This window comes from Uloborus diversus, chromosome 3 (assembly GCF_026930045.1).
Source record: "Uloborus diversus isolate 005 chromosome 3, Udiv.v.3.1, whole genome shotgun sequence".
Classification (NCBI taxonomy): domain Eukaryota; kingdom Metazoa; phylum Arthropoda; class Arachnida; order Araneae; family Uloboridae; genus Uloborus; species Uloborus diversus.
Window position 1 is genome coordinate 44,942,106 of NC_072733.1, and position 27,011 is coordinate 44,969,116.

The window sequence follows — 27,011 nt, forward strand, 5'->3', positions numbered from 1 at the left end:
GTAATATAGACAGCATTTTGTGAAAAATCCGTCCGTAGCCGAAACCCTGTGGCCGAGTGGTGAATCCCCTCCAAGTTGAACTGACCACTGAGATTCCATGCAGCTTGTCTGAAATATTAATGAAGGTCATTTCAAGTTGCAAATTGTTTCAATTAGGGAAATAATATGCAAGAAAAAGTGTTAATACTGTCTGCTGTATTTGGTCTCTCTTTATTGAATTAGAGAATTGCGAATGGTCGTTATACCGAAAGCAAATTACCATTGGGTTCATTGGAAGAAAGTTGGTTCTTTTACCATAGGTCGTTATAAATGGGATGATTTTATTATGTGCAGTTTTCATAATGAGCATGGACTTAACTAATGGGCAATACCATGTCAGATCAATCACTTTTTGACCTCACCATCTCCGATTTTAACAAAAATTGGTGTGAGGGACACATATGTGAAGATAAGTTATCCTACCAATTTTTAGAATTCTTCTTCAAAAATATTACGAAATACAGGACTGTTAAAAAACTGAAAAAGTAAGAAAATAACGAAAAGTTGTGACATTCAAAAGACTAACTTTTCTCCTAATTATAGTAGAATAAAAATTAAAAAACCATTGTAAAGCTAAAGAATAGAACTTTATATTGATATAAAACATGGCTTTCTTACGACAGGTTTAAGTTTCAAGGTCATTCACCGTGACTTTTGACTTTGAATATTTCAAAACATGCCTTGTTAGAATTCCTTCGAAAAAAAAAATATTTTATAGCTCTAACACTATTCTTTCACTACACCAAAACTTAGACTGAGATCGCAATGGCAAGGTACTGGGGAAAAAATCAAGAATGTTCACATGTTTTACATTGTATAATTCCATATGTCAGGTCAGTCACCTTCTTGACATCCTCTTTATTTCCGATTTTAATGAAATTTTGCGTGAAGGACACATACAACACGATAAATAATCCTGCCAAATTTCAGAATTCTACTTCAAAAATGTCACGAAATACAGGGCTGATAAAAACTTTAAAAGTGCAAAATAAACGTAAAGTTGTGACATGTAACTTGTGATTGTAACTTCTATCGTTCTATTCTAATTACAGTAGAATAAAAATTTGAAAACCATTCTAAAGTTAAAGGCTAGAGCTTTCTATTAGGATAAAACTCTCTTCCTTTTTTGGATAGCAAGTCAGCCAGAGTTTTAATTCTTGAGCAAGCATTAGTTTTACTTAATACATTTATTTCTTTTCCTTCTTTCAGTTTTAGGAGACCAGTCGAAGCAACCAACCTCTATGTATGGCCAGCTGGTGACGCAAGATCAATTAGCTGTGATTACCACTAGCACTCAGGGTTCTCAAAATGATATAGCGCTTCATTCACCTGCTCCATATAAGTGCCGTGATCCATGTCAGGCTCCTTTGCGAAAACTAAGCATAGATCTCATAAAAACATACAAGCACATAAATGAGGTATGTACTTTTAAGCTGTATAAAAATATTTTTGTTCTGGAATAAAATGTAACTTAACATATCTAGAATTCCATTATCTACATCACAAACTCTTAGGCAACTCCTAAATGATGACAAATTTAGCTGTTCTGCAAGGATCATTAAGTTCAGGGTTAAATAATAGTCAGGCTGGCAACTATTAATTTGTAATTTTTTTATGTGGCATGAAAATGGGCTGAGTAGTTGACTATCCTCACCATAGCAATAGGGTGGGTCGACTTTAACTTTTCTTTTAAATCAGAAATGCCTGTGGTGGAAAAGCTGTGTCCTGGCATCAAATATTCATGCAAAATTTTTTTTGGAAATCAAAATTTATTTAGATCTCCTGCCAGCCTTTTAAAGTTCCGCCAAATATATAAAAATTGACATTTTAAAAAATTAAAAAAAAATTCTTATGTGTGTTTTTTGAAATGGCCTGGTGGTGGGGAAAGTTGTGTATTGACATCTAATGCCCGTTAAAAAAATTTTTTTTGGTAATTAAAATACATTAAGACCCCCACCTGGTCCCTGAAATTTGGTCAAATATGTAAAAATTGACATTTTTTTAAAAAATTTTTAAATGTCTTACATATAATTTTTTAAAATCACCTGCAATTAAAAAAAAATGGAACTGTAATACCATTTGTTTGTGAACAAAATTATTATTATATCATATAATACTTAAAGCTTCCGCCAGGCCTTCAAAAGTTGGATAATTTGCTTTTTTCTTTGCTCTTTCTGTTAAGTTTTAACTATCGGTGACAGATGGTGCGATTGCACAGAATATATTTATTTTTCTTATTCTGTAATCTTAGAAGATTAGTCAGAATTCAGGAGCTATTTCAGAAATTTCTTGATATCGAAGTCTCAAAAACACAATTTTAAGCCATATACTCGAATGTTAGAATATTCGAGAAGGGGTTGGTGTCTATTCCCAGAAACCGTTTGGATTTCCGCCTGAAATTTTTTTAAAATTGAGGTTCCAGAAATGCAATTTAAAACTATCTTTGGTGATTTTAGGGTGGAAAGTGAAATTTGAAAATTCCACTCAAAGTAAGGACAGTTAACTCTCACTGTCCCATTTCCCTCTGGCTACGCTCATGCTCAGTAGAGGTTTCCGAACTTTTCCTTCAGTAGAAATTTCTATAGAACAGTTTTATAAATTAGCTATTTAATCTACACTGGTGTGCAAAAATTAAGGACTAGACGGTTTTTTCAATATAACTTTGTACAAAAGCTTTCCAAATCAACACATTTAATACCGTAAGATCCCCAATACGTAAGGACATGTGTAATGTAAGCAACTTACTAAAAGAGAAATTAGAGGGATAAAAAGAAGCTTCATTGAAAAAGTAGCATGGAGCACAATGCGACTGAAGGCCGAAACATCCCTGTGATGGGTGTCCAGCAAGAAACATCCGGTCTTTAGTAGGAGATATGATCTCCACCGACTGCTATGCAGGTTTCACAGCGTCTGCCCATGCTGAGAATGAGGGTGTCAATGAGTTGTTGAGACATTGCTGCCCATTCGTCTTGCAGCATCAATCGAAGCTCCCGAATCGTTACTGGTGGTAAGGCAGGGTTCGTACTTCCTTAAAAAACCCTTAAGAAACCCTTAATTTCATCAATCAAAATTAAGGTCCCTAAAAAACCCTTAAAAAGTCCTTAATTTTCTGAAAATTTCCTTAATTTTTTCAAAACTATATTAAGTTTGGTCCCCTTTTCTTAGTTTTTCTATTTTCTCCCTTCAAATCTTCATCCTCCGCGTTTTCTGCCGAAAACGTATGTTTGGGAAACATGCCAACGATGTCAAACACGTGTTTCGCCGAAAATTACATGTGTTGTTTAAGATTTCAATCTTTTTGCATCTTGCAAATATTTCAATCATTTTTAATGTTGGAAGGTTTTTCACTATAGGTTAATTTATATTTACATATTTTATTCATTATTTCAATAATAATTTTTTCTTAAATTTATTTTAGAAAAAATACAAAACTCAGTCAAAAAAAAAATGTGTGCTAACCCCCACAAGCTCAGATTATATTGAAACTTGGCATGGTTATTTAGTGATACAGCTAAGATTAAACTCTAGCTCCCTCAACCCTTTATTTCAGGACTTGGGGGGGGGGGGGGAGGCTAGAAATTGCTGCCTCTCTTTCAAAATTTAAGTTTATATTGAAATGTAATTCACTGAAAATGGGGCATCACAGTCAATTGCTCCTTTTCCTGCAGTTTGGGAACAATGTTATGCATTTGTGTATGTATCAAGTACTTTACCCCCCTGGGAAACTTTGAAATGGTATGCCTAAAATTATCTTATTATTTCCAATGAGTCCTTAAAAAGTCCTTAATTTTCACTTTTGAAACTAAGTATGAACCCTGTAAGGTACGAGCAGCCAAGCGTCTGCCTAGAAAATCCCATACATGCTCGATGGGATTGAGATCTGGAGATCGTGCCGGCCAATCCATACGTTCAATATCCTCACTCTCTAAGAGCTGTTCGGCAGCTACTGTGCGATGACATGGTGCATTGTCGTCCATGAGAAGGAACTGCGGACCCATAGCGCCTCTAAAAAGATGCACATATGGAAGAAGAATCTCGTTACAATAACGGGTCCCGTTGACTGAACCTGCGTCGAAGATGTGAAGGTCTACGACTAGCAAGCATGATGCCTCCCCAAACGAGAACACCACGACCTCCATACCTGTCCCTTTCAATGATGTTCGAGGGATGATTGCGGCTTCCCCGCTCTCTCCAGATGAGTATGTGATGAGAATCGCTACTCAGACTTACACCGACAACAGGCTTTATACTACTCAGACACTCCCCCATTACTTCTGCCTGCATATCTGCGCATGTGCTACCGTACATCACCTTACTTAATCTCCTGATTGGTCTTTCTGACCGCTCTGCCTCTTCGTTCAGCTGATATGCTAATTTTTCGACTTTGTCCTTAATTTTTGCACACCAGTGTATGCTGATTAATAAGTAACTTTTTTTGTTCTGTCCTTTTTAGGTCTATTATGCGAAGAAAAAACGCAGAGCTCAGCAAACTCAAGGGGAAGACACAAGTCACAAGAAGGAGAGAAAACTGTATAATGATGGTTATGATGATGATAATCATGACTACATTATTCGGACGGGGGAGAAATTTTTAGATAGATATGAAATCGATTCATTAATTGGAAAAGGATCATTTGGCCAGGTAGTATCTATTTTCTGTGTTGAATTTAGTTTGAAAAAATGTGTACTTATTCTGAATAATAACTTATTTTCTTGTAGACTTCATTGTTTGAATATATTTTCTGTTTCTCTGTTTGAATATATTAACAAGAAAAAATGTATTGAAAGAATATATTTTATGCTCCTATTTGTTTTGTGTTAATTATTAATAATAAGTGAATTTTTTTGTAGGTTGTTAAAGCGTATGACCATGAAGACAAATGCTATGTTGCAATTAAAATAATAAAAAATAAAAAGCCCTTTCTTAATCAAGCTCAAATTGAAGTGAGATTACTAGAAATAATGAATACAAGAGAAAGTGAAAATAGTTTTGAGCTTTTAGGTCAAGATAAAATAGGTAAGTAATACTTATTGGGTAATTCTTCAAAAAGTGTAACTTTTCTGTCAGATGCCTTTTACAGTAAGAACCTTAAGGAACAATTCATTTGACAATGATTCTTAATTTCATCAAAAATGTATTTATTTAAACCTGCCAACAATTTTTTAATAATAATTTTTATTTTAGTATATTTTTAGTTCACAACATGCGAATTTTCACCTCTGTGGCATGTCACACACCTTGTGTGGCTGTTTATGTTGCTTAATAACTTGTTTAATTAAAAGTATATGCTTATTTATTGATTATTCCTTTCACAAGTGTCTCAAATACTAATTGGTTAAGCATATTTTTAGTTTGTTTTAGCAGGACAAGAAGTCATGTCACACAATCAATTCTCACCTCCGTTACCTAAACTTAAAATGCCATTCCCTGTTAACACGTGGCAGTAATGACATCAAATTTTATTTTCCATGATACAAGGGAGCCCTCCTCTCCTTGTTTATTTTCAGCCATAGTTGAAGTTGTGAGATTTTTGTCGAAAAACAAAAAGATTTTGCTTTAAAAACTTAGTGTGGTTATTCTGACTTCTCACCTTCGTGAACTTGAGTTTCCGGGATGTAAATTAATGTAAAAAAAGAAGTGAACATGTTTTCATATGCTTAACCCGCCCACAAGAACAGGAAATTCCAAAAAATGCTTTTTTTAGCACAGGACTTCCCAGTCCACAATGTCATTCTGGTGGCCACGTACTTTCATCTGTGGAATCCCTTACCCCAAACTAAATGGAACAAGGTTGAGTCTGAAAGAAATAATCCCTTTTGTAGCATGTCAAGTGAAGTTTCAGTTCCGCCCACATTCCTTTCCCTTCTATGCTTCATTGGACCTATTTGGTGCTGTGGAGATTCATCTATAGCTGTATTTTCTTGCAATGAAGAAAAGGTCTTTTGGATTTCTTAAATTTTCTCCAAAATAAATTATTTTAGATCAGAAAAGATAGCCAATTTTGAAAAGTATTAACAATTATAGTTATAATTTTTTTGTTGAACCTTATTTTTGTAAATTACAGTATATTTTTCCGTTGAGAAACTATTAATTTTCACCGTCTATACGAATAAAGCTTTTCTGAATCAAATATTTCCCCATAGACGCAATGTTAAGGATCTCCACTTAATCGAATAATTTCCCCATATAATGAAATAATATATTGGTAAATTTTCGCAATTTTTTTTCTGTGAAAAATTTTGAATAGTTAAAACAAAATTAAAAGCAAGCACAATTATTTACTTTAAAATATAAAGTAATATATTTTTCGTCAACAACGGCCGAGAAAAACATCTTCAACATTTTCACATTCCATAAAATATTTCCACTATTCTGTCTAATTTGTTTTGTTATTACAATTACACACACACACAAAAAAGAAAGAGAGAGAGAAACTCTGTGGATAGCGCTGACGATATTAAATTAATGCAAAGAAATATAAACATTACAGATGATAATAAGTTGATAAATATTTGATGTAAAACATGGCAGATGGGGAGGAGTTGGGAGTTAAAAAAAATTCCCAAAAAAAAGACATTGAGCAGTTCTACTATTATGTATTTTTTCAAAAAAATAATTTTGTGAAATTGTTTTCTAAAATCAAGATTTTATAGTTAAAGTTGTAGGGGTTTTTTTTTTTCATAATTCTGATACTGACTTGTAATATATACTTAAGGACCGTAATCAGGCATTTATTTCGGGGAGAATTTTGCCTAACCGATTTCTCGTGAAATTTATATGGTCAATGAAGTTTGATTTTGTTTGTTTCTTTATTGATTTTTGCTATAATAGGTTATTTAAAGCAGAGATGCTGCCTTAAGGACATTAACATACTAATGTAAAAAATGACGTATCTCGTGAATAAAGGAAAGAGATCCTATTGGTTCACTGTACTTCTTTTCTGATAAACTATTCGATGTCTTTATAAAAATTCAAAAGAATAGATTAGATGCATGCACTTATATACGCGCATTCAAAGTGATGCTTCTTGAAGTCATATTTTTTGAGGAATAAGATACGTTAAATAATAGAAATGCACTTTCAAATGTAAAGAATTTCAATGTTTTTGTTAACGTGAGTCAGGTTTTTAAAATTTGAAGGAAAATTTGCTTCGCTGTACCGTTTCGTAAAAAAGAAGGTTTGCAATAATTACAATATCTTAATATATAAAAATCTTCTGTGCGGACGTTTGTCACCATAAGACTTTTAAACGGCTGGACCAATTTTGATCAAATTTTTTGTGTGTAATTAAGTTGTGGCAAGCATGGTTTTGAAGCGCGATGGATCGAATCGGAAACGTTTTTGGTCATTATTTAATTAATTTAAACATTGTATGGTTATATCTCCCAAATGATTAATATTTATTTTAACCTATTATTGAGCAAGAACTGAAATAAATATTTAACCCATTGCCAAAGGACAATAAGAAAGACAGCTCTGCTTTTGTAATGAAGTTAATTGAGAATAGATAAAACAGAGAGAGAGAGAGAGTGAAGACTTCATTTTTTGAAAGCAACGATTTTAGTTCCCGGGATATATTTTAAAAGTAAAGTACTGGAAGGTTCACGTCGTCGTAGTTGTACTATGTGAGCGGATGCTTTAGGTTTTCCTAACCAAATAATCAGAAAGTACTGTGCCTAGCAACATTTGTTTTGTGGCTGAAATCCAAAAGCTTTTTTTGAAGTGCCACATTTCACACTTGACTATGAAATTTATGAATTGTTGTGGTTTTCACCCTTAACTGATCTGGATCCTTAACTCTAAAGGATTAAAATCCTAAGCATGTAAGGTACAATAGAAAGGAAACAGATTGAAAATCTTAAGCTAAACATAGTACTCCTTTCCACAGGGAAACCAATCAATTGTACAAAACTTTTTCTGTTACCACTTCAATTACTTTCTCAACTTGTCTCTCTTAATCCTTTCTGATAAATCACATAGTGATGTAAAAACATCACAACAAGGGCTTGTTTTGTCACTCTTGACACCCCCTCCAGGAAAACCTCTATGACAAGAACCCTTCAAAACACTTGACGCTTTCGACTTGAATGACATTTGTAACTCAGGTTAGCGAGTCCACTCACCAACAATAAAATACAGCGAAAAAACCAACATTAGTCCTAAATAGTACAAGACAATTTTTGCCATTCGGATATTTCGCTCTTTCTCTCATGATGATTGATTGATCAGGGTGGATCAAGTATTGAATTATAATAGGTGCAGATAAGATAATAATGACAATGGATGTAGTCTTGGTTTTCTAAAGGAACAGTTGTATGCCAGGCAGGGCAAAACTATGACTTTCGAAAGCACTTAACACGATCTATATTTGGAGCCTCCCCCCCCCCTCCTTCACATCTTGTAATAAAATATTTTTTATTTTTCTAATTATTCTTGTTTTAGTGCCATATCAAATTATACTTATTTTTTTTAAATCTTCAGGTATAGGTTTGGTGCTTTCCCAATTTTGTGGCTTTCGGTTTGTGCCCCATGTGCCTATGCCTTAATCTGCCCCTGTAAGGATATTTTTCAAGACAACTTTCCTCTGACTAGGTAGAAAGAGGTTCCTATGCCGCATTGCTGCACTATTTGATTCCATTACTCGGTCGCTGGAATTTTATATAATTTTATTCATACTAATTTTATAATTTTCTATATGGTTCGGAAAAAGATATACAAAAATAGGGGTGGCTCTAGGTAATGCCGGACGGTGGGGAAGCTCCCCCTACAGGGGAGCAAAGACATAATTTTGAAATTTAGGCCCCCCCCCCCCTGCACACACAATTTTTTTTTATTAAGCATAAACAGCAGTCATTCCTACCTCAAACAAAACCAATCTAGATTTAGCATTTGCAGCCTATTTTCCTGTAAAAGTAAAAGACAAAAATTTAAACTACATAAAATGATAAAGTACCCACAAGAGATTTGTTTTCTCTAAGATTGTCAGACATACACAAGACAAAAATATTAAATAAGTCAAATGTAAAATTTGAAAAATAAACTTTTGTAATGAAGGTAGGAAATTCCAAGGTCATTAGACTGGGAGAAATAGATTGTGGAGGGGTGTATGAGTTTGTTAGAACCTATCATGGCATTTTTCAAAGAAAAAAAAAGAAGTGTTGCCAAAACAAAACAAAAAAATCAAGTTTTAGTTACTTGCATTAAAAAAACATTTCACACGTACTTTTTTTTAGTGTGGAAATTCAACTATCATATTATTAGAGCATCACTCCCCCATTGTATGAAAGGTGCAGACTGCTTCTTTATTTCTAGTAAATATTTTCTCGTAAAATCTAACGTGCTCAAATAAATATATTTATGAAAAAGGAGTGTTTAACAAATTGATCCCAAAAAAAAAAAAAAAAAAAACATGTTTCACAACAGGATAAACATTTTTTAAAGCATTTCGTTAAGATAGTTCTTTATTTGGTTATATTTTGATGACTGAGATTGATAAGAAATGTGGTAACCATAATAATTTCAATAACAATACCATAAATACCACAATGGTATATGCTGCAAATATAATCTTAAATTGGCCATAACAACTATATCTACACTACAGCAGCAATTACCATTATTTGTTATGGATGTACCTCATATTACCTAATATAGAAAATCTCCAATAATAATTTGACAGGTGCGAATTTCTCCTTTTTTTTCCTACGAAGTCGCATGGCTGTTTTTATGTGTCAAGTGCTAGTTAGATTGAGTAGTTAGCATGTGTTAGGTAATTAATTTGAAACTTATGGGTGCAAAATTAGGTATCTCAAAAAAAAAAAAAAAAAAAAAGAAAAGAAAAAGAACCAAAAACCCTAGAAAACATATCTGTAGCTACAAAAAGATTTGAGTTACATTAACGTTTTCTATTTTATTTAAACCACTGGTAACCAACCTTTTTTAACCCAAGGGCCGCATCTCTTACAAAGATAAATCTTTCTGGCCGGAACACATACAAAAGCTAAAAATTCTCAATTTTGTTTTCTAGATAGCATTGGAAAACCCTCAAAAGGAAAGAAATTGAATTGTTTCTATCAACTACTTCAGGCTTTTTTAGTTGATATGAAGTTTCCACCTACTTTTTAGAGTGCCAAATAAATAGAATATGTTGTTTTGGAAGCTAACAAAATATAATTTTATATTTGAGCAAAATTGATCAGCTTTGAGGGCCACATGTGGTTCGAGGGCAGTAAGTTTGGTGCTACTTTTTTAAAAAATTTAGAGGGCCACTTTGAAATTCTAATTATCTCATGACATTGTTGCAATGAGAAAAAAAAAGCTGCATTAACAAAAAAATTGGAAATGGAGATACGTATTTTTGCAGTTACACTTCATTTTTATTCAGTGATATCCCATTACAATGAATAGCAATGCAACAAAATATCCGTTTCAGAGAAGGAAATGTTTATTCCTGATTTAATTGCCATTACAAGCTTGAATTCCATTACAATGAAATTCCCGTTATAACGAAGGAATTCCTGGGTCCTTTGAAGTTCCTTATAACTTGATTTCACTGTAGTATAAATTGACTTTTTACAAAATGCTCAGCAAAATAAAACATGCGTCTTGTTTCGCCTAATGGCTTAAGCTGTAAACGGACAACCAAGTTACCTCTTCTGAATTTTTTACGAATTCACTTATTGGATTTTAAATAGTAAAACCTTGTCAAAATAGAGTAATGCATATATGATAATATATATAGAATATATATATAGGATGTATAGGTATAATGTATATAGGATAATGTATATATATATATATAAATTCAAATGATTACATATTCAAATATGATTTCGTCAACGCTCCAACAAATTAATAAAATAATCTAAAATAAGATGTTAGTTAGAATGTCTATATCGCGGTGTCTATTACAACTACAATAGTAAGGTGCAAATGAAAAGTTTTACAAGTGTCCTTTCGGAGGTAACAGTGTGTGTAGAGGGGAAAGATAAAGCAACGCCTCTCTCCCCGGGATATCAGAGGGAAAACAAAGAAGGAATTTCACGGCCTGGGACTTTTGGAGGTAGCTTTTTCTCTGACAGTTTTCTACGTGCAAGTCCGTCTTGCAGATGTTTTACCAAAACGTGATATTACGTGCAAATACGCGAGTCGGTTAACATGTCCAGATTGTAGCCATGAAGAAAAAAAAGTTTTCCATGAAAAATGTGTCTATTAGGCCTATATTAAGGGAAAGATCCTCATCACAGGCCTTATCAATGTCATTATTTCTGTGGTGGAAATAACAATGGGGGTTGGGGGAATGCATCAATAATAGGCATTCTACCAAAATTACAAATTGCCAGTATATCCTCAAATTTACTAAATACTACTTTTTAACATATATTTGAAACTACTAATTAAGCCATACTTTAATTAAGAGGGCTCAATATTATATTCCCACTAATCATTAAAATAGCTGATTGTTTGCACAATCAACAAAATTACTACTTTGATATTAAATTGGCCTCGATTTTTAAATATTTGAAGTTTATTGTTTTTTATTTTTGTGAACAAGGCATTTTTTATTTTTTAAATTTATGAGTAAAATAGTTGGAACCTAGCTGGGCCACTGTTTATGTTTACTTCTAGTAGGTACCACTTTCATCTAAGAATTTTAAAAAAAGAAAACAAAAGGTTTCAAAATTGAAAAATATTTGCGTTCAAAAGCTACGTTTTCTGGAGACACACACACAGCCTGAGTAAAAACTTTTAAGGTCAGTAAAATTTTTTTGAGAAAGCGGAAAAATGAAATTGAAAGGATTTTAATATTATTGAATTATTAATTATTAATGTTCATTTGTAAGAAATAACGAAATATACAGGTTTTGTGAAGCATGAAGCTACCAGAAAAACAGTGATACATTCAAAGTTAGTATTTCAGCCTGAGTAAAAACTTTAAGGACGCTAGTATTTTTTAAAAGCTACAAGTACATTTACTGTAATAAATATCACAGCAGTTAATAAGAATGTGGAAACCTTTCAACTTGTAAGTTTTTCATTAATTTCTTCGAAGTTTTGGTGCTCTTTGTGAAGATGTCGAATGGTAAGAAGTTATCTGGTCATGAATGAGGACAGACTGAAGCTTTTTCTTCAACGGAAATTAATCAAAGACTGCAGTCAATAATTTTTTAAGATTGAAAGACAATTATTGTACAAGGAACACTGGTGGAAGACCTAGAGCTTTGTCCTCAAGTTATGAAAGAAGAGTTTGCAAACTTTCATCAACTGGAAAGTACTCAACCGGGAAACTTATTCAGACGACAGGCTTAAATGTTTATCAAAAGACAATACATAACACAAATAGAAGGTGTGAAAGTTTTATTCATGCAGTAAAATTGGCTAAGCCTCAGTTATTGAAGCAGCACAAAATAGAGCGTTTGAACTTTAGCCAGAAAGTCATGACCTAGGATAATCAATGGATAAAAATAATTTTTTGTAATGAAAAGAAGTGTAATTTGAAAGTACCTGAAGGTTTTGCCTTTCAGGCATTCAATCAGATTCTAATGAGAAAATGCATATCATGGAAACTCTTGAGTTGAGGGATACTGTATGACCAAAGCTGTTAGCACAACAAACTCTAACGGAAATAGATAATCTTATCTTGCACTCAGATTGCACTAACGATGAGGATCTTAGTAATTTATTTTTACAGCTGAAAGCTAAACTATAAACTAAACTTGTTTCAGGAAAAAAGAATCTAAAGCAGACAAATCTCTTCACATATTTTAAAGCTAATATAGTGAAGCACCGTTTATATACGTTTTTAAAGGGACCGTATGAAAGAAGCGTATAAATGAAGAAACGTAAAATAGGTCTACGTTAATGTGCATTAGACTGCAGGGACCAATTTAAAAAACTTGTAATTGATAAAAACATATAAAAGAGAAACATATAAACAGTGCTTCACTGTAAATAATTTTTAATGGAAAAATCATGTAAAAAGTATATTTTATATTAAAAATTAAAAAAAATTCTTTATTTAAATACATTCTTATCATACTGTTCTTGATTAATACACTGCTGGAAGAACATAAATAATGGGTATGGATGCTATATTTGATTTTTGCACATTCGAAATGACCACTAAGAGCGACCAACCTTCATTAACAACCACTATTTTCAGGAATGGTAAGTAGTCGCTTCAGAGAAGTTTCACTGCAATAACAAATTGCAGTTTTTTAAAAGTTCTTATTGTTAAAGTAGTTGTTTTAATTGTTTGTAACTTTTAATAACCTGTATTTCTGTTGCAATAAATCCTCCTTATTTTCTTGCAGTGAAACTAAAAGGTCATTTTATGTGGAGAAATCATTTGTGCTTGGTTTTTGAACTCTTGTCATACAACTTATATGATCTTCTTAGGAACACTAGTTTTCGAGGAGTGTCTTTGAACTTGACTCGAAAATTTGCCCAGCAAATGTGTACAGCATTAATGTTTTTAAATAGTCCTGATCTCAACATCATACATTGTGACTTAAAGCCTGAAAATATACTTCTTTGTAATCCCAAAAGAAGTGCAATTAAAATAGTTGATTTTGGTAGTTCCTGTCAACTTGGGCAAAGAGTAAGTGTTATACTTTTTCCAATGATACCATATTGGTGTCAATAACCTTTCATTTTCACATATGCCTATCAAAGTGAATTTGTTCAAAAATTGAAGCATTGTTCCTGGCTAAAATTTAGGAGCTCTTTCATGAAAAATTATACAGTACGTATACCCATTTAACCTGCTAGACCTCTATTTTAGCAACCATTAGTTCCAGATGCATACTTCCAATAGCAAAATGGTAAAAAAAAGTGCAGAGTTACGATATTAAGAAATCTAACTTTTTAAATGGACCCTTGGTCCCTTAATTTATAGATAGGGAAACAATCTCCATTAAAAAATAATTCCAACTCGAAAAATTTGAAAACATTTGCGACCAAAACTCAAGAAGATATTGGAGTTCAAAATTTTAAGGGACTGTACAGAACATGAGATTAGAACTTATTACTCTTTTAGGAGAACGACAGGTTGTGGAAGTTTTCAAAAAAATAACTAAATATTTATATTTTTCATTGCTATTTTAAAACAAATGCAAACTTTATGCTGTGATGTATAAAAGCACACTACAAAGCCTCGAACAATTTGAAAAAACACACTAGGCTCACATATAATTTTTAACTCTTGTTAACCACTACATTGCCCCCCCCCCAAAAAAAAAAGATGTTATTGACTGCAAGGGTAAAGTGGTGTAAATCACAAAATGCTGAGTTTTTATCTCTGTGAATATTGTACTAATATAAAACTTTTTGTGTTGGAATTATTTTTCAATTTTGATTATTTCCCTAAATATAATTTAAGAGACCTAGGATCCATGTAAAAAGTTTGATTTCATATTTGTTCTCTGATTTTCATTTTCTCATAAAATTTTAAATAAGTTAACTCTGCTTTTTTCCATTTTTACATTAGAAGTATGTATTTAGGACTAATGATTGAGAAACTGGAGATCCTGCAGGTTAAACAAGGACATGCTGTATATTTTTCAATGAACATACATTTGGTTCTCTGTTTAAGGATGCTCTATTTAATGATTTTCTCTGTTTAAAGATGACTATTCACGGCCCGGGATGCTCCATTTTAGTGTTAGAAGCATTCTATTTGAAGATGCATTCTACTTAAAGACAATTTTTTTTGTGATCCTTTGAAAGTCATTTAACCAAGAGCCAACTTATATCTTTTCTCAATGTTCAAGTTGTTGGACTTTCTTTTTAAAATATTCCCTATTGCATGCAATGTATTTATCCCACTATTTTTTTAGTCTTTCTTTTGATAATTTCTGTTTTTTAAAGGAACTACTGGCTTTACTGCTTTTAGCACTGCATCTAATTCTGAAAAATATTTTCTACTTAATCCACTAAGAAGTTGTTTTCCCATTGAAAAAAATTAACAAGTTCATGGTAGGGGAATGTGGGATAAATTGAAAGAGTGGGGCAAAGTGAAATGGTGAAATTTTTACTCTACTTTTAGCGCCATCTACAAAGTAGTAGTTTAAGTATGTAGTAACACATGAATAGATTATTTCAGAAAGGACATAGGTCCAAGGAAAATAGAAACTTTTCAGGATTCAATAAAAAGTTTATTTCATTCATAAATGAACTAAATTCTACAAGAACTTTTATGACTAATCAAACCATATGTAGGAACATTATTGTCCGTTTTTCACAAGAAGGAACTTGACTCCTCCCTCGTCACGTGGTATCCAATGATTCTATTTTGCTGTTTTCGGCAGGTGTATTTGGATCATAGCATTTTGTTGTAAAAGCAGCAGTTTTTAAAATGTAAGAATAACTAAAATGACAACAGAAAAATGAAGCAAGTGATGTAATGGACACTTAGACTTTTTTGCACATTAAAACGCATGCCCAAGTTAAAGGTTGTCTGGTTGTCTCCTTTAGATGGACATGGATTGGATTGTGTTCCATACCCCCTCGTAAAATGGAATTCTGCATTCAAGGGCGCCTATGGACCTTCTCCTGTAAAACGAACAATACCTCATCTTGAATTATGCTTCATTTCATCACTGAAATTAATTAAATTTTTTTTGAAAATTTGGACTTAGCCCTTTAGCAATCAACAACCTGAAAGTCTAGTCTAGAGTGATGAAAATGTAAATGAAGTGAAACAGATTTAGTTTAAAAATTTTTAAAATAATTAAAAATAATATGAAAAAGTGACAAAAATAATTCGTGAAGTTCCTATGCATAGAATCATTATCTTAAGAAAATATATCTTGTATTTTCCACCTTCTCTCGTCTTGTTTTTGTGAAATAGTCTAGTGTAAAAAACTTAATAAAGATTAAAAACTATCAAATTGAGAAAAAAGTAAAAGACTTTGCAGTATGCTCTTGAAAACAGTCTATAAAATAGCTTGCCTGAAACCGTTTCTTTGGTGTTCTACCTTATATTTCAACATCATGAATATTGAGAATTGAAAATACAGTCGACTCTTGCTAACTCGAAATTGAAGGGAAGATATAAAAAATTCGAGTTACCGAAAATTCGAGTTATCAAAAATCTTACAAAAAATTATTTTATTTAAGGTATAAGTATTCTTATATGCCTCATTAACAAAAGCGAACACAAAATAAGAACATACCTTACTTTATTTAAAATATCTGTCCAGAAGAGTTTGACGGGTACTCTTTTTTCTCTCCACGTCAATTATATTTTCCAAATGGGAAATAGCATTGAATGTCTTTAAGTCCATATCAGGTCTCGATTCAATAAACAACCGCATCACATGCATGGCACTTTTTGCTTCATTAAAGGTTATCTTTTTTGGATGGATAAGTTCTTCACTCTCATCATCTTTCTCTTCTGAGAGTGGTCGAAATTCGTCAACTATGTCTTTGTCCGATAAATTTCCACACACTTGAACATCATCATCTATGTTGACAAAGTCTCGAAATGTTGTTACAGGATCTAGCTGCAGAGCTTTTGACACTAAACTCCATTCCTCATCAACTACTCCCTCGATTTCCTTTTCTTTTTCTTCCTCTTCTAGATGGATATCCTCAGCAGATGCTTTATGGAAACCTGCCTTTCTAAAGCAGTTTGCTATTGTCTTTTGTTCAACGCAATTCCAGGCTTTATCAACCATTCTCATTGCTTGCAACACATTTACAGAAGGGTTGCTTCCTTCATCAATTTCAGCAATGCATTTTTTTACGACTTGATGACGATATTTTAGTTTGAAATTTTTGATGATTTCGTGATCTAACGACTGTAGTTTTGAAGTGGTATTGGGAGGGAGGAACTCCAGTTTTACAGATTTTTAATTTTGTTGTAATTGAGCTTGGATGGGCTGTACAGTTGTCAACAAATAAGACAATCTTGCGGTTTTGACTAGACATTTTACGGTCTAAATTTTTCAGCCATTTTTCAAACAATTCGGCTGTCATCCATGATTTTGTGTTAGCTTCATAATCCACAGGAAATGATTTAACTCCAGCGAAACATCTTGGCTTTTTTGATTTTCCTATCATTACTGGCTTCATTTTTTCTGATCCATCCATGTTGGTGCACAGTAACAAAGTTACTCGTTCCTTGCTTCTCTTTCCACCCTGGCAAGCTTCCCCTTTCACAGCCATTGTTTCGTCAGGAAGACATTTAAAAAATAGACCTGTTTCATCGGCATTGAATACATCTTTGTCGTCATACTCTTTTAGAATTGAAGGCAGTGATCCCTTCCATTCTTCGCAGACTTCTTGACTTACACTTCCACTTTCTCCACAAATTTTGTAAAAAGTGATGTTTTTTCTTTTCTTGAAATTTTCAAACCAACCACTGCTTGCTTTGAAATATGTAAAGCCGAGTTGCTTCCCAAAATTCTCCGTTTTTTCTCTCAATATGTTTCCACCGAGTGGAATGTTCTGGGTACGGCACTGGGTAATCCATTTTATCAAACACTTTTCTACTTCCGGGTATTCCGCTATCTTCATTTTTTTCCGATCCCCTTGATTGTCATCAAAGTTTTTCAGAATAGTCTCTTTATTTTTGAGAATGGTTGAGAGTGTGCTGTTAGGAATGCCAAATTCCTTCGCAATATCTATCTTTTTCTTTCCCCCTTTTTCAACCGCATCAATCACCTTTTTTTTCTCTGCAATATAAAGTGTAGTGCATTTTCGTTTTGTAGCCATATTTCGATGACAAATAAACCTGAGCTTTTTCACAGCACTAATAAGTAAAGTAAGAAGACGATGGATGACTAGAACGAGAAAGGGTTTGTGTTCCGAGGAACTGGTCATTCAAGTTCAGAGAACACTTATTCTAGAAACTCGACCATTGTCCACAGAAAACAGCAGCCAAAACATGTCTCCCCTCCCACATACCTGTGGTGAACACGACTGTGAAAATCACTAACAAAAGAGCCCGAGGACACGTTTTTCTTCTCTAGAGCGCGTAAGTGGGGGAGAAAAGGGATAGCTGTTTGAAAATTCAAGTTTTAAGGGATTGAAAATTGTTTAAGTGAATGGGAAAAAAATTCGAGTTACCGAAAAGAAAGGGAATTTAATTCGAGTTAAAGAGATAAAATTTCATTAAAACGCAATAAAATAAAAATAGGTGCAGGGAAATACTTTTTTTTTCGAGATATCGAAAATTTCGAGTTATCGAAGTTTGAGTTATCGCGAGTCGACTGTATTTGTCATCCCGTAGAATTATTTTTCCAAAATCTCAATTTGGAGAGACATAAGTCTTCTTAAAAAATAAAAGGCACTCTTTTAGCTACAGATTTCACATGGGAATAATCTCTCATACATGCTTAACATTCATTTTACTACCCCAATTCCCAGTCGCAAACGAATGTCCTCTCAGAGGAAAGTTATGAGCAATCTTGTTAAATTTCTTTGGTGATTTTTTTAGGAAAAGCCTTCTACAGTGTTGTTCTTATTTTCACCAGCATATACATCACTGAGTGAGTGATCACTTTTTTTGCAGTTCCTAGAGTGATGTTGATAAAATTTCTGAAAAATCAGCAAATTTTGATACTTTTTTACCTTATCTCTACTCAGGCTCATAATTTTGAATTTTTTACAGGGGGGGGGGGGATTGTTTAAGAGTGTATACTCAAAGCAAAAATTTTATAATGAAAAACATGCCCACTTAATGAAAAAAAATTAGCTTTTAATAAGTGTGAGGAAAGGGCAACCCCTTGACCAGACTTAGATAAAATGAAAAACTTTCTGCGAACACAAATCCTAAATGGGAAAATTTTCTGCAAATAATTATTTTGCCTAAATCACTCTTGAATAAAAAATTAAATTTATATTCAAATATGAAAGAGGCAAAAAAAAAAGTGCTTTAAATCATTTAATTTTTTTTTTACAATAACATATATTGTTTGCTTATTTTTCACCAACTGAAGAAAACTGCCAAAAACCATTATTTTTTTTACACATGTGCTTTAAAAGGCTTTTGGAGTAGGGCTTTAACAGAAATAAACTGTGGGATTTTCTTAATTCCCTTAAAAAATTTTTTTTTTAAAATTAACGTTAGCGGTTTGAAAAAAATTTCTGCAGAGCCAAAAATTTTCTGCGAACGCCGTTTGCGCGTTCGTCTATATTATGCAAGACTGCCCTTGACCCCCTCAATAATGGGCCTACTGCTACCATAATAATGTTAGAATAAAGTTATTATTTGTGTTTACTTCATTACGTGAAAAAAATCTAGCTCTTCTATGATTGTGCCACATTTACATTGCGTCTTACTTGCACATTTAGAACAGAAATGGCATAAGCCGGGACTTATGTCCTTTTCAGCACAAAATGATAACTGTGGCCCTTAAATAAAGTGCTTTGTTGTTCCAGGATTCACTTTAACTGTACACTGCACTACTTATGCAGTCAATTTCTCTTCATAAAAATATGGTAAATCCACAGCTAACTCAATTTTGCAAAAAATGGGGCTTATGCCCTTTCTGCAATAATCAATTCACATTTGGTCGATTCCAGTCAAGAAAAAATTACCTCTGAAAATCAAAGAATATGACAATACAAGCAATTTTTTAAAAATAGTACTCATATTGTAATATTTTGTTGTAAGTCAAAAGTTATTTTTGTCAATATTAGGACCTAATAATATTTGGTGCAGTATTAATTTGTTTATTATTAAGCTTATTTGTATTTTAAATGCTTTGTACAGTTAGTCAAGTGTATGCAGGTCAAACCGGATGAGGCATTTCATTCAGGCAGTTCATGTCACAGGGTTTGTACAGGTCATGGAAATCTTGGAAAGTCATGGAAAAAAAGTAAGTGAATTTCAGACCTGGAAAAGTCATGGAAAATTGAAATTTCCAAAGTCATGGAAATTTATTTTCAATCATTGAAAAAGGTCTTGGGCAACAAGAAAGCAACAGTAGCTAAAAGAGTATTAGAAATCTAGAGTGATTTTACAGTATTTCTCATTTAAAAGCCATTAAAACTAGGAATTTGAACGATCCCAAAAACAAATCTGAATTTTGAAATCTCATTGCATCCACTTCTGTGGCAGCCGCTCGTCTTTTTCTGCAATGCGATTTTACTGCTTGGACATCATTCATTTTCAATTTACTATTATTTTCAACACTTCTTTTATTTTATATTCAGTAGTAACGAACTTGTACGTTCTAGATTTTTCCACGCCCTCTCAAAAAAATGCAAATCAATTGCTTCCGGGTTCGTTTCCATCACTTGTAAAAAATTTTTTGTTGAAGATTTTAGAAAATAAAGATATCTTTAGTCAGGCAATAGAATACAGAAGTAGGGGAATTCTAATACTCTAAAACAGTAGTGCCCAACATGCAGCCCACAAAACTAATCCATGCGACCCATTGCTCTGCTCAATGTCAGGAATCAAACACTATGTTCTGGAATTTCTGAATCCCTTAAGGATTTGAAAATGTGCAAATAAGTAAACAAGTACATTTGAATCCGAAGATTTATTCGCTACTGAATGCTTTTTTTAAATAAATATCTGTTTTAGAAACATGAATAAACGAAAGAATTTGGCTTTTTACTTTAAACAACAAAAATACTGTCAAGTTACATGGATGATTAAATGTGCTGTTGATAATAAAAAAACAACCTTTGAAGGAAATTTATTGAAACTTAATGACTCATTCAACCTGTGTCCCATTCATTATCATTCTGCCGGTTTATAAAAAAATTATTAGACAATTAGCATCATTTATATTCCATTCACTGTGTTTTTACTTTTTAAAAATTTATTTGATGAAGACAAAGAGGAATAGTTTAGTTTTTTTTGGTATACACAGCTGTCAAGTGCTCCTTTTTCCTGGAGTATCTTCGATTTTTATTGCATACTCCAAAAATCCGATTTATTCCAAAAAACTCCGATTTTTTGACTCGCTTGTTCACTTTTCTATTTAAGAAGAAAATTTCCCTATCCTCGAAGGCAGGAATTATGCACAAACTCATTAAAAGGTGAGACAATTTGATGCTTTGCAAGCATTAGCGTCAGGATAAACACTCCTCCTCAGCACCCCCCCCCCCCGGATTGGAGAACATCGGTTTTTGTTTGAGCATTTCAAACATAGCCACCATGTTTGGTCATTCACACGATGCTTTAATGCCTAGATTTTCAGAGACAAAGCAGAATTGAGTGTTTTTTTTAAACTGGAAACTAATGGAAAAAAAGCAAAATGTGCTGTTTTTCTTTAATGAATTATTTTAAATAATTTTCTTGCGAAACAAAAAAGGAAAATTATACATTTTTTTAAATATTGTCCTCATTGTTTTGGACACTAATGTGCTAAAAAGACTTTCAATTTAATAGTATTTTCATCAGGATTTTTTATTTTGTAATTATTTTCGTGCAACATATTCAAAAATTTATAAAAATGGAATTAGATATTCATTACAATGCAAACTATTGAAAATAATGCAAAATGGACTTCTTTTTTTTCTTAAAATTCTGAACTATTTTCTTGAAAAATGCAAAATTTTTTCTTCAGAATATTATTTTATCCACATTAGTTTGGATGTTAATGTGCTAAAATTTTAGTTTTTTAAGGATTATTAATTATTTATAATTACTATTATGCAACAAACTCAAAAATCTAGTATCTTAATTTTTTCACTTAGTCGCCATGTTTGGTCGTCTGCAAGATGTAAGTAGACGAGACTATTAATTGCCTAAGTTTCCGAAAACAGAATTGGATGTTTATCTTCATGCAAACTATTGAAAATAACTTAAAATATAAAAAAAAAATATTATTTTTTCTCTTGAAAAGGGAAATTTTATCTGTATTTGATCCTCATTGCCATGTAGGCTTTGCTATAAACTAAAACTATTTCATCTGAAATGCAGTTTCCTGCCAACTTGTCATTTATTTCTTTATTCTTTTCTTTTTTTGAAAAAAAAAATCATAAACCTATTTTATCTTAAACATTCTATGTGTAAAAAAAAAATTGTCTCTTTTAGAATGTGCAAAATCTTATTAATTTTTTTTATAAAAGTTGTAAAAAGTCCCCTCCCCCCCTCTGAAGTTTGTATTTCAAAACTTGCCGACCGCGGTGGCCACTAAGTTTTTGAGGGCTTGTGGCCACTTAGAAAATTTCTGAGTCTTGACCTTTACTATGAAGTTGCATAAGTTTTACTTCCGAGCATAAGAAGTGATCATGTTTTTTATTCTTCAATATGTTCTTATGCAGTGCATTTATAATATATGTAGTATTAAAATTATTTTAAAGTAGTTGCAGTTTTATTAAATCAAACAGTAATCACATTTTTTTTAACTTTTCAATATGTACCTACATAATGATGCTTTTTTAATGTAAAATGATTTCATTTTTAACTTGTTTGTATTTTTGTTGAAAATCAAACATGAAGATTCAGAAAAGCATTGTAATGGTGCTTAGAACTTATAGAAGTTTACGGTACAGAAGGAATGTTTAGCACAGGCCACAATTTTGTGCCCCTATTTTTTCCCTTAAGTACTCCTATTTTTTTATCTTAAGGTTGGCAGCTATGTGTACACTGATATTTTTTCAATCACAAATAAGTGCTTTGATGAGATAGTAACATTCCGTAGAAGTTTTGCTAATGCTCATTTCCAAAAATAGACAAGTCTGAAATTAAATAGTGCTATTCTCAAAATGCAACACGGTCATGAAATTTTTTTATGGGGTCATGAAAAAGTCTGGGAAAAGTCATGGAATTGTTTTCATCTGAATGGAGTATGAACCTTGATGTCATTTACTTATTCAATCCTTTATCAATTCAGTCACATAATCATTTATTAATTTCATTTACATTCCTTCATTTAAGAATTCCCTTATTTATTTGTTCCTTTGCTTATTTTCTTATTAATTCACCATTTCATTCATTCACTTTTTTTTTCACATATTAACTTATTTATTTAATTTTTATTCTTTTCTTGTTTCATTTCCTTTTCATTCATTCATTTGTTCTTTTGTTTACTCTTTTATTTGATCAAAAATATCTTTAACAATCAAATAGAAAATATTTCATTTTGAAAAAAGTTTTATTTTTCCCTTTGCCCCAATGAAAGAATAAGTGAAAAATTTTCATCTTTTTTTAAAGTTATAAATTTACTGCAAAAAATAAAAAAATAATGTTTCAATGTAAGTTTTATTATAAGATATATTTTTCTTTCTTTATGTACTTTAATTTTCAGAGCAAATTTCCAACTTGTTCATTTTGAAAAAAGTCATCTTAACTATTTCACTTTGCCCCGCATTCCCCTTCTTGGGCCATATGGGGATTGAAAAAACATGACATTCCAATTTTTGCAAGATTGACAAGACTCAGTTTTATACTACCACACAATGTTTCATATTTTTCTATCATCAAAACATGAACCCAATTAAATGTTTGAACATTCTGAAATCAAGCGTCTCTATAGCTTTGCCTTCACATTCTCAATGTTTTTTTTTTTTTTTGTTAAAAGAAAAAAAAAATAGCTTAATCATTCCTTGACTTTTCCTAATAAGTGTGCTGTTTAATAATACAAAGTTTTCAAGAATATTGAATTTTTTTTCAAAGCCTAAAGGGTGTGATTTTGACCCTTTTAAGAAAAAAATTCAAATACATTTACAAACTGAAGCAGATCAGAACCTAAAAAAATGCCTCTTAAAATATAGCATTGCAAGTACGAAGTATTTATTACTGGTTATTTTAAGGGTTTAGTTAAAAAAAAATTTTTTTAAATTTTTCATTATACACCCTTAAAATCTTTTAAAACAAACCATAAGTATTCTAAATATGTTTATTTTGACTAATTTTTACAAATATACTACGTTATGTTGGGAACTATGTAAATTTCTTCTTGGGGGTCATTTTGACCCCCGCTGTATTTCTTAAAGAATGAAGACCGTCGTAGTTCTAATGATAAACAACTTTATACCATACAAAAACAGAAAATTTTCTTTTTTTCATCCTCACACTCATAAGTAAATTACTCTATTATCTTCCTACTGTAAAATGTATGGAGAAACAACTTCAAATTTACCTCTTTACTTCAAGCTTCCTTTAAACTTAATATTTTAATGAAATTATCTATTTTAAATGACATATAGGATGTTTTTATCATTGTTTACTTTTGACTTATATCACTTTCATAGATTGTTGTCTCAGAGCAACAGTAAGATATCTTGGTGTTATTTCTCAGATTAGATATCTTACTGTTCTCTGAGGTGACGATGTATTAAGGTGCTCATTTACAACAGCATAAATCTAAATTATGATTTTTAATGAATGCAGAATTTGGTTCATTTTTACCCAAATAACTCCAAGATTGATAAAAACAGCAATAATAAGTTATAGAAAATTGCACATTATTGCATACACATGTTTTAGGGTTACAAGGAAACCTTTTTCAATGCTAAAGATGTCAGCTTAGGTTTATGATCACCTAACTAAAACATCAGGATTTTGTCGATGTCAGAAACGATTTGTAGTTTTTGTGTATACAGTGAAGCATCATTTATACGTTTCTCTTTTATACCTTTTTATCAATTATACGTTTTTTGAATTGGTCTCTGCAGAGTCTAATACACATTAACGTTAACCTATTAAATGTTTCTTCATTTATACACTTTTTCATGCAGTCCCTTCAAAGACGTATAAACGGTGCTTCACTGTATATTCCTTTTACCATTTTATTTTCTACAAGGATATTGTTTTTTTACTTCAATTGATTTTGGTTACCTCATTAAAATGTATAGAGGGCATATTAAGGAATAGCAATGCAAATAATTAAAAAGGCTAGAAAGACTGGCTTTTACTAACAAAACCAGTTACACCCCTGCTGTGAGTTGAGTTTCATTTTTCATTTTAATAGTTAATAGTAAGAAATAATACTAGCTTTACTGCACACAATTGTTCACTTGGTTTCAAGTCCACTAAAATAGAATTGAATCTTAACTTGTTGATAAAAACCAACTTTTTTTGACTTTGAAGTTAAATAACTAAATTGTTATGAGTATTTTAGCAGAAGTGTTATTAGGACCTCTCTTTAACTACATGAGTTATAATAAAAATTATTTGCTACTTTTTTGTTTTGCATATTGAAGAAAGTTTTGTCTAATACTGAAAATAGTCAAGCTAATGATTAAACTCTTTTTGAACATCACTTCCACAACTAATCCATCAATGGAGTACAAAATTCTTTTTGCTCTTTTGCTACTTTACTACAGGCACTTTTGCCTTCCTAAATTTAGGTTAATTCTTAACTTTCTTCTATGTACCTGAGTTGTCAGCATTGCATGCCATCCAAAGAAGAGAAAACTTTCGTCCTTGAAACTGAAATTGTTGTGTCTTGCATTCTTCCCCCTTTTAATCCATCATTATTTTTGTATTTCTGAACATTGCAAAGAGATGGCACACAAATGGATTGTTTTTCGCCATTTATGTTGTGGTTTCCTGCTTTGAGTGGAAATAGAAATCATTTTGTATGTTCTATTATTTTGTTTTTTCTAAAACCTTTTTCACCAATTTTATTATTATTTTTTAGACATTTATTTTAAACACCTCAGAGCAATTGAGTTAATAAATATCGTATCACATTGTATTTTTAACTTTAAAGTTTAATGCATTGCATGAAAAATTGCTGATCAGTGGAAGGCAAGATATCACATACTTACCACCTTTAATCCAAAAAAAAAAAAAAAAAAAAAAAAAAATGCTTAATATAAAATGTTTTCAATTTTAAAATTTGAATTAAGGATCTGAAATTAGAATTAAAATCTGACACAGAACAGGTTAAGACATGCTATTAGTCGAAGCATTGACATAAAATTTGTTACTTTAGTTTAACTTTTGTTCAAAAGATGTTGAATTTGAGAAATATGTTTTTATTTTAAAAAAGTTTTTTTTTAAATACACATGCAACACATTTAGTACTTATGATGCCAATTAGTTCAGATTTTTGACGTTCCACTGTATATAGCAGGAAGATATTCTAACCAGTCTTGCACCATTGTTGAACTGAGCTGTGTTTTGGTTATACAGTAAAAGACCATTATAACGCCGACCTATGTAACGCAATTCTCTATAAACCGCACAACTTTTCAGAAGTAAACAATAGGTTTTGGAAGTTTAAAAATCCTTCTATTTTGCTTTGAAAACATAAAAATTGTTAGGCAAATTAAATTTTGAAAGTGTTTCATCTTTCCATCTTAATTCAAAGCTTTTAAATTTTCAAAATTTGTGAAATGATCTATATAACGCAAAAACCTGTATAATGCAAAAGCTTTGGTCCCAAGGTATGCGTTATAATGGTCTTCTACTGTAGTGAGCTTAAAATACCTCATTCACAACAGTGAGTGACTGGCTTTTTAGCTGTTACGTAAAAGCTACTATTAAGTTAACATATTTGGATCCTTTTGAACCTTTTTCAAATCAAGAAATCTATTCTTGAACACTTGTTGGAGGAAAACTCTTCACATCCTTTTAATATCTTCAAGTGTGTCCTTAGCTAACCAAGCTGTTCTCGCCTCTACCTATCCTATTGTATGAAGCTATTATGTGAAAATTTTCTTTTTTCTTTTTTTGTGTGTGTATACATATTTTGTCCTTATGCATGTATTACTCCCCCCCCTCCCACCCACTGATTGAGAACAGTGAAAATCGGTTAGTCTAACTATAATTTAACATGTTTAAAAATACTTAAGTAGATGTAATATATTAATTGATCATGTAAAATAGAATTGATTCGGAAATAGCAATTTTGACGTGGTTGAAGTAGTCCATCAATTTCATTTTTCTCTTGCAAAACTCCTTCATTTTTATTACTAAAATTGAGTATGAACACTAACCTTATAATTTTTTTTTGGTGCTATGTGCCATTAATGGTATAAATTTTGTTCAATTTTTATGATTCCATTGTGCTGTTGCAATGATTTTAGACATCAATTTGTTATTTCAGTTTTA

At 31.8% G+C, this 27,011-nt stretch overlaps 1 protein-coding gene across 1 annotated transcript in view; it reads left to right on the forward strand.

Moving 5' to 3' along the window:
- The first annotated feature begins 1,254 nt into the window (after positions 1 to 1,254).
- The window catches only part of LOC129218723 (dual specificity tyrosine-phosphorylation-regulated kinase 1B-like), a 59,418-nt gene continuing 33,661 nt past the window's right edge, over positions 1,255 to 27,011 (forward strand). The window contains 4 exon segments of the mRNA XM_054853046.1: positions 1,255 to 1,457; positions 4,493 to 4,681; positions 4,891 to 5,056; positions 13,354 to 13,640. Coding sequence (XP_054709021.1) covers positions 1,281 to 1,457; positions 4,493 to 4,681; positions 4,891 to 5,056; positions 13,354 to 13,640 — 819 coding nt within the window. The 5' untranslated portion in view covers positions 1,255 to 1,280.